We start from the raw sequence: 9,593 nt of genomic DNA, 5'->3' as shown, positions 1-9,593 counted from the left end.
CAGAGACACAGATATCACCTTAATTATAGCACATGTATAGGTAACCTCTTATTAAACCAGCACTCAAACCCACACATTGACTCACACATAGGTTCTGTCACTGTGTCTCCCTGAACATTCCCTCCACAGCTTGTGTTGCTGCCTGTTTGAAAGCGGCTCAGTAATCCTGGATCAGAGAGTACAAAGGGCCCCAGAGTGCTGGTGATGTAAGCACTGTGCCCAGTGCTAACCCCACTGCTCTCCCCACTCCCAAATGCTGCCAGGGGGGTTAGGTGGGACACAGAGGAACATCCCAGTTGTGGCTGACCCCCTAACCCACTGAAGACTGCCGACTGACACACACTGCAATACTGGCGGGCTAATGACAGCCTGTGTGCTCTGTCTCAGGGGCCTGCTGCTGATGACCTGGTACACAGTGGGAAGGAGAAAGTGTTGACCAGCCCGCTGTAGAAGAATGTGGCTAAGCTGTGGGGAGTGGTGGATCGGCTCTGTGTGACCAGGCAAACAGACTTCAGAGGGACTTTTGCTGCCTCTACTACTTTTACAGTGCCTTATTCCAGGAAGGCCACGTTGCATCAGGTGAGTCTCGCTGGGTAAACATTTACCTAGTAAACGCCTCTGGCTGCATGTGATCTCAAATGGGTGGAAGGCTGTTTGCTATGAAAGTTGTAACTCTATATCTCCATGTATGCATGCTGCAGGAAACATAACATGTCTGTCAGTCGTGAAATCATTCGGCTATCATAGGCTATCTTCAGCTGTGTTGTTTCATTTGACTGTATGGAAATATCACCAGCGCGTTGTGTGTGTCTGTGAAAATTGCGTGTGCACTCTCTCAGGTCTCCATGGACTTGCTGCAGGACTCCAGTCACACTGCGTGGGGCCTGGACGCCCGATTAAGGGGCTTCCTGGAGCAGGTGAACAGGCTGCAGGAGGCCAATCGGCGGCTGGAGGCTCAGATAACCGACTGGGATGTCAGGAGAACCTCACGCTCCCAGGACTGGTCCCAGCAGGAGAAGACTGTTCATGAGCTCCGTGCCCAGGTCAGACTTTTGTTGAGATTTTTAATTATGCAGACTATTAAAAAGTGTTGGACACTGCACAGCTTTTTGCCAGAAAGAGACATGATAATATTGCGGATGTCCTACAGTCGTATTTCCACTCTTTATGGAAATCTTTATTATTATTATGCTTCACTACATAAATTCAAGGTCATGTTGGCTGGCAGACAACAGGAGCAGGTGTGCATAATCAAACAACCAGTCAAAACAGAGACCTGGCATGCAACATCATGTGAACAGCCTCAGATACATGTTCCCTTTTAAGACCAGGTAGAGAGCTTTAATGGCAGTGGTGCCGCCCATGTTGGAAGACAGCGGCTCCAGTGCTGTGCTATATAGCGACTTCACTCATTAAAAACAACAATGTTACGAGAGAGTTTATGGTGGCTTAATACGTGTGTGGGGCTATAAAAGTTGCAAATTGCTGTTGATTATTGATCTTTTTCATGTTTTTTCTGTTTTCACTGGTGTGAAGAATCAGCAACCTCTCCTTGATGTATAAAAAACCACAACCAACCATACTGAAACTCATTTGTCAGCCAGCTGATCAAATGTTTTTCTTTAGTCCTGGAATCGACATTCTGCGGACACGTTTTTGAATCATGAACAGTGACATGCTTATTTTAGTGTTGTTTAAGTCCATTAGGTGAGAGGTGACTGCACATCAAATGAGCGTGTTGCAGAAGATTAGAAGCAGGCGTGTGTGTCATTACTGTTGGATCAGAGCCAGGGAGACTCCACAAACATCACCAGCTGTAACTCACGCACATAATGCAGAACTCTTTTGATTATTTTAAAGGCCATTCCACTTAATAGCCCACAAACATGAACCGACTTGATGTTGGTTTTAGCATCACTTTCCGTGTAAGTGTCACTGACTGACGTTTTAATGACTCTATTTTTTTCCCGTTGCAAAGACTTAATCCAACTCATCTCCAAAGTTTGGCTAATGTTCCCATGACTATGACACAAACTCTGCTCGCTTCATTGTTCGTTGATCCAAGTAAAGACTTCACATTTACATATAGGATTACTTTGCTATTTAATTGCTTAAGTATTAATATTAATCTTTTTATATGTAGCAGAGACTCAATGATGGCTGATCATCTAGTCAGACATTAAGCAGGAGATAATGTCAGTAGACTGATTCATTCAAATCACTGTGGCTCATCAACACCCCCATGAGTGTATTTTAATGTTTATGGGATAAATGTTATGGAAAATTCCATGTTATCCTTGGCTTTACTTCAACATGGGTGTGTCTCCTTCCAAAGTATTGCACAAAGGGAAATAAGGGTGTGTTAACATTAATATGTGTGTGATAAAAGACAAGAAGACAGAAGAAGTCTGTTTATCCAGACAGCTCTTTAGGCTAGACAGTGAGAATTAAATGAAACTGTCAAAGCCTGACGAAAGCCTTTGTACAATATATCCATTATTAATGCTAGACAAATGGTTTGTTGGCTGTGTTGGCTTTATTCCACATGTAGTATGTGTTCAGTTTGCACATACTGTAGCACTGATTGGCTTTTGAGAGGTGAGGTGAGGAGTGAAGAGATAGACACTGTACACAATACTTGTTTTGTTATAAACATAAGTACAATGAGTTCCTGTTACACTTTCAGTTTTATTCGTCATGGCCAATTTGTTGTGCTATAAACCACAATAATTATTTCTGGAGAACATGTGGAGTATATTGTTTTATAAAGGGAGGACAAGTTGTTCGAACTGCTGAATACCCAAAGGTAGCCTAATTCAGAGATGCTCTAACGATGCTCTGATGAAGGCCACTAGGCCAAAACGTTAGAATATTGGTTGACATGCCCAGCATAAATTTGTGAAATTGAGATTAGCAAACCTTTTCCTGAAGATTGTGTGTGTGCTACCTTGGTATTTTTGGGTGTTGAGCAGTTGGAATATACGACTTTGATCAAGCACTAGAAAATAAATCACTGGGAAGGAGTATCCGTCAAAGATTAAAGGTGCAATATGTAAGAACTGGCCACCTGTCGAAATCATACTCAAAACAAACAGTTGGCAGCATATCACCAGTGTAACTGCTGCTAACTGTAGCTGCCTTAAGCCAGTTAGCTCAGTTAGCCCGTCATTTAGAGGACGGGACCAGGGGAGTGTTGGTGTTTACACCACTAGCAGAGGAGCTTTGTAAAATTCTTACATATTGCACCTTTAACAATTGGACCAAGTTGTTCAATTTGTTCAATTTATATTCACCAGACTGCACATGTAAACCAGCCATGGTTGTAACATCATATTATATTCTGCTTAGTCAGAGAATAAAAATATGATGTACTCTTCATATATTATTGAGATTATCAAATATATTGTAATAATGCTCTCAGCTAATGACACTGCATACATTCTTGATTTTAACACAGAAGTTGTGGTCATAGCCTCATTGTTAATGGGGCAGTCAGATGTCTTAAGGCTTAATGATGGACACCATGGTAATTCCTAATAAAAATAAAGGATACCAAAAGTATTGATTCAGACTGAACAAGTGTGCCTTGGTGTGAGGCATGTTTACTTCATTCGTCAAAATACGATAATTACAATCAGTAAAATTGTTTAAATGTTAAATATTGCCTTTTTTTGGTTTTAATGTGGTCTGAATGTGGCTGTCCACTTTCCAAAAAGACTACAATGACACTCATTCATGAGTGAGGCTATACCAGGACACTCTGGTCCCCAAATGATGAACTATATGAACTAAATGAACTATACAATAGAAAAGTCACCAGCTCTTTTCTTGCAGGACAAAGATGTATTTTATGTATGAGCGTCAAAAGATATTATTGTAAAAACTATGATACAGATTCATCATTGTTGTTGTCCTTCCAGTCGACATTTTCACAGCAGACATTTTGACTTGTCAAAGCAGGAAAAGCACAGGTGGGACCAATAATGTTAACGATCCATTTTATTAAGTGTCCTAGTAAGTCACATCAGTGAGTGAGCATGCACAATACCAGAACCCTGGAACTAGCACAGCTAAATGGAATGCAGCCATCATTAATGTTATTTACTCCCCCTGCGCTTTTCCTCCTTTGACAAGCTGAAATGTCTGCTGTGAAAAGGGTCTATTGCTCATGCTGACTCACGTCAACGTGTCATGGCTTACTGTGACACTTGAATAAATCAGAGCCATTACCATTAATTCATGCTATTGGCATCACATGTGCTTTTCTACTATGACAAGGCACAATGTATGCTGTAAAAAAGGCCTATTGGTTTATTATGTAGGGTCCTAATAACAAACATTTAGGTTGTCACTGAAAAATAATCGAATACATTGTATAATAATATAAACATATGGTTTTCAATATTCCAGACGAAGTCTTTTACTTTGTAGTGGGCCTCACCCAAATGAATCACCCTGCCAGATGTAGAATTGCATGTTGTTTTTGCACACTGATCTAATCTAATGTTATTGTGTTTTGTGTCTGTCAGGTTGGTAAACTACTGATGGAGAATGCCCAGCTGGCACTGCAGTCTGACAGCATGAAGTCCAGAGCTGCTGCCATCCAGGCCAGGTCAGCTGTATTCGGCTGTAGTGTTCCCAAAAACTCTAACGCTCCTCTCCCTCCATCAGTACAGTCTAGGGCTTATTGATTAGTATAAGGCATAAGATCGCATCCCATAAACATATAATGCTCATTCATACAGTTTATGTCTGTAGTGATCAGCTGCAGTGGAGATAAATACAGATTTGTGTGTATTTTTATTGTAACTTAGTATTAGATGCTAATAGATCATGTGAGATTATCATTATTGGCCCACAAAAGCATCACCAGTACCACACTTAGATGTAGAAAGACCTCCTGTTTTTATCCTGCTGCAATACTTTTCCAGTCCTCTGTTATCTAACTCAGGCCAGTTCCTGCTCCAGTGAGCCAACCTGCATACAAATCCAGGCCGGGCTTTGTGCCGCGTCGGCACTTTCACTTATGTATTGATGCAGAGTGACACTGAGTCACCCCCCACCTCTCTCAACACACGGACACACCACCCCTCCACTGTTAGCCATTAACCCCCGAAGGACAGCGGCGACACGCTGCAGCTGGAAATAAATACACCTGTTCTATTTATAGCTATTTCTATTTCTATTTATAGCGTGTCTGTGAGACTCTGGACTCTGTTTATGACACACTTTAATGATGTCAAGGTCTTTTTGGCCCTTTTTACTTGAAGTAATGATTTCTGCAACACCCTCCTTCACTGTCATGCACCAAAATGGGATTGTTCAGCTAAAACCGCATCTTTGACCTTCTTAGTGGATAGTCACTAATGATTGTTAGAAACTCCTTTTAAATGAAGTTAAACTGGGTATTTGGCAAGACTGAGGAATGTGTCAATACTTCAGGAAAATAAGAAAATTCCACCTGACTTTGATCTGTTGCTCTCGAACTTGATTAAATGTGTTTTCTCTGGCCATTTCATTGTTTCCTCTGTGTTAAAATTAGGTCTTTAAGTCACCTATGTATGCCGTGGTTGAATGATTAACAGTAGTCACTGAATGGGGCTCAATAAATGATGTTGGCTGATGACATCGTATCACAGATGTGAGGCGGAGGAGAGGAACACCAAGTGTCTGGAGCAACATGTGGTTCTGCTCAGGCAGTCAAAGAGGAACGCAGATCAGAGCAGCACGAAGCTGCAGGCAGACCTCCGGCACTCCATGGCAGAGCTGCAGGAGATGCACCAGGAGTTTGAGGTCAATAGATGCACTGCATTTTTTTTTTTCGTTTTTTTTGTTTGTTTCCATCCAACCCTCTGTCTGCCTGCTTCACTGTGCCTTCCTCTTTCTATTTGCCTGTCCATCTTTCTGTCTGATGGTGCTTATCCCTCTGTATGCACAGGCTCACATTACAACCTTTTTAATTTTGAATAAAATTTAATAATAAAAATAAATTTCACTTCACAATGACATGTCTCCTCATAAGATTGGAATACAAACACGAATAAGAATCGATTATTAGCTTGGTGGAGGTTTGGTGTGTGTCCTTGGGAGCAATGTTGTCAGGAACCTATGCTATTGGTATGGTTACAGAAGAGATGGGCCAAAAAATCAATGATCCATCTAATTGGTTCATGAACATCAGGTTAAACCTTGCAAGCGCACATCTGGTGGCTGGGTAACCCAACAACTGTAAGACAAGATTTAGAAGTCAAAAACAGTGTCCTCTGGGCAAGAGACAGCACAGACTGAGGTGTAGATGTGGACATTTTTACCTGTAATTAGAAGATGAAGCCAGAGCCTTTGTGAATCTGGCTGGAAGTTGAGAGGTACCAACATCATTGAACGCACTTAGCATCGGCTATGGAACCAAACTTCTGTTGGCAGAATTGGTTTATCTTTTGCTTACACAGAATGAGAGTCACTCACAAGAGCTGTCTAATTGTGACATCTAACAGCAGTTTGAAGGATTCAGTCTTCTTGGGTGCATGAGGTTGTGGAGAGGGCAAGAACCACTGGGTGTCTGAAACACTAATGTCGGCAATGACTGGGACACCTGGAGGACATTGAGGAATGATTTCTTTTGGCTAAATTTAGGTGGTGAGTAGTTTCAGAGCTAGCTGACTTTGTATTGGCGTCATCAGAGCTGAGGTAATACAGTATGTTCGTCACTGTGGTGATGTAAGGTGCTGAGATGATAACTAACCAGCAGCTGACTGAGTGAGTTGGATCTGATGTTGTTAGGCTGCTGGGCAGGCCTGCAAGAGCAGAATATGTAATGCATGTTACTTATCGTGGTGATCCTGATTTTGAGTTTATATCTTTCTGACATTGATGCTGAGCTCAAAGCACCACTGTACAGCTTCACTACACTACAGTGGAGGAGGAGGAAGTATTTAGATTAGAGATGTTCCGATGCCATTTTTTCCTTCCCAATACCGATTCCTATACCTGGGCTTTGGGTTTTCAGCAGATACCAAGTACCAATCTGATACCACTGTCTGTTAAAAAAAAGAAGAAGAACAAGTTGTATTTTTTTCTTTTAACAGCTGTATATACTGCTAGCCCTGTATGGATGTGGTATGATTGCTATCATTGTTGTATGGCCTGGCTCAGGTAAAACCTTGCAGAGAACATTCTTTTATTATCTATTTTGACAGTCAGTCATAACCGAAAAAGAACAAATAAAGAAATCGGAATAAATAACAATTCCTTTAAAAACTGTTAAAGTGCACCCACTTTTTCAATAGGACAGTTTGTGCACAGTAGTGCAACAGCAACTTAAATAAATAGGAATAAATAATTCCCTTAAAACTTACTCACGGGAAAAAAAAAATTGCCAACTAGCTGACATGTTGCTAGCTCTGTCTGACTCACGTGAAATCAACTTCTTCTTCACCGCTCTAACAGTAGTTGCCAGTGGCAGGACAGCACAACTTCCTGTGTTGGCTTTCGGAGCAGCGAAGAAGAATTGATTTCCAATATGTAGCGTTAAGCAGAGCTAATGGAGCTAACTGGGAAGTAGCAGGGTCCCATTTTATAAATTACATGGTATCGGATCAGTGCATAGACTCATGTGCTCACCGATACAGATACCTGCATTTTCGGCAGCATTTCCAATACTGATATCGGAATCGGAACAATTTAGATCCTTTACTTAAGTAAAGGTATGTAAGTATAATCAGGCTAATGTTCTTTATTAAAAGTAATTGTACTTAATGCGGCTAAATGTTCCCTGTAACTATCTAATAAATGATATCATTATTAGTCTATTCTACTAATGCAGCTAATTTCTAACTATTTTATATAAGGCTGCAACTATCAATTATATATATCATAGATTCATCTGCTGATTATTTTTACAATTGATATTGATTGTCTTGAAAAAATCATGGTTTATCTTAAAGTGACACCTTCACATTGGTTGTTTTGCTCAATCAACAGCCTGAACCTCAAAATTATAGTTTTTTCTTTAAACAATAGAAGAGAGGATAAAATGATGCAGTGTGTAGTATACTGTATTTAAACATGTAACTAGTTACCATTGGTACAATGTTGCTATGTTATTACGTACATAATAAGTAGCCTCTTGTACTTTCACTTGCATTATATTCTTGTTGTGTGTGTGTGTGCGCGCATGCTTTGATTTGTGATGATTTGTGAGTTAAGCTTCACTGCATCTAACGGTTCCTCGTCCTTTCACTCTGACCTCATCCACCCCTCCCCTCTCCTTACTCTCCTACCTCCTCTTGGTTTTCTCATTCCTGCTGACTAATACACCCCCACCCCACCCCTTCCAGTGTCTTTTCTGCATGTATACACGTACACATGCCCACACACACAAACACACAAACACACAAACACGTACACACGCACACACACACGTAGGCACACATGTAGGACTCAATAACTGGTTCTTCTTTTCCTCTTGCCTCTGCATTGCGTGAACACTCTACACACAAGGACACACACACACACACACACACACACACACACACACATACACACACACATTGCTCTTAGACTTTTTTTGCAGACTTTGCAGCCATTCACCTAATGATTTTCTACTTATTTCCCTCTTTGTCTTGTTTTTCTTCTCTTGTAATTCTCACTCTTTACATCATTCACTCTGTTCTCACCTTTTCTCTGTCTGTCTCTCTCTCTCTCTCTTTCTCTCTCTCTCTCTCTCTCTCTCTCTCTCTCTCTCTCTCTCTCCCTCCCTCCCCCTCCTACCCCCTCTGGTTGGCTGTGTTCAGGCAGCCCGGGCTCTACAGCTGCAGCGGGCCAGCTCCTGCGATGCTCTGTTAGTGACAGCCATAGCAGCAGCAGGACAGGAGGTGGAGGATGGCACAGGGATGGAGCTCACCCAGCTCCTCGACCAAATCAGAGCGCAGTGCGATCAGAGCCGACTTCCCAGCCCGGGAGAGAGACACCTCGGCCTGGGTACTGTGTCAAATCCGCTCCCCAGTCTGGTCGGGCCTAGCCGATCTGGAGCAGCAGCATCATCCAGAACACACAGAGGAGCTCTCAGTGAGGTACGCATCAACTCCTGCATCTTCACTTTCCTTTTTTTCTTATGCCTCTGTCATGTTTGTCCTGGCCCACTGCCAGCCAGACACACCCTCACACTCCAGGCCGTCTTAAAACAAAGACAGAGTGATGTATATGCTCAGCTGGTTTTAAATGTTAGCAGAGTGTTTGTTGACTGTGGTGAAGCTTTAGGTTCAGGACTCACCATGTCTCTCCCTCCTTCTTTGCATATGTATGTGTGTCTGTATCTTCTTGCAGATTTGTTTATGTTTTTGCATGATTGTGTCCTCATTTGCTTTACCTTTTCATTCCTACACACAATTACAGTAGTGTGCTACAACTTATCACTTACTACTCTGAGTGAATTATCTCTGGCCTTCATTAAATATTCATGAGCTACATTTAAACCCAAACACCTATCATCTATCTTGCAGATTTGTATCCTTTGTGTATTAATGGCAGCTATTTTTATTGGAGAGTTGGAGCTTTTCTATTGTTATTTTAGGTTTGTTTTATCTGTCCTCTGT

At 41.7% G+C, this 9,593-nt stretch overlaps 1 protein-coding gene across 1 annotated transcript in view; it reads left to right on the top strand.

Moving 5' to 3' along the window:
• Positions 1-387: 387 nt before the first annotated feature.
• krt222 (keratin 222) overlaps positions 388-9,593 on the top strand; it is a 28,919-nt gene continuing 19,713 nt past the window's right edge. The window contains exons 1-5 of the mRNA XM_084345829.1: positions 388-579; positions 840-1,043; positions 4,530-4,612; positions 5,640-5,793; positions 8,793-9,071. Coding sequence (XP_084201955.1) covers positions 846-1,043; positions 4,530-4,612; positions 5,640-5,793; positions 8,793-9,071 — 714 coding nt within the window. The 5' untranslated portion in view covers positions 388-579; positions 840-845. The remainder of the gene's footprint in view (positions 580-839; positions 1,044-4,529; positions 4,613-5,639; positions 5,794-8,792; positions 9,072-9,593) is intronic.

This window comes from Pagrus pagrus (genome assembly GCF_965226575.1).
Source record: "Pagrus pagrus genome assembly, chromosome: 2".
NCBI lineage: Eukaryota > Metazoa > Chordata > Actinopteri > Spariformes > Sparidae > Pagrus > Pagrus pagrus.
The sequence above is the reverse complement of the archived record's forward strand: the minus strand, read 5'-3'. Positions and strand labels throughout refer to the sequence as shown.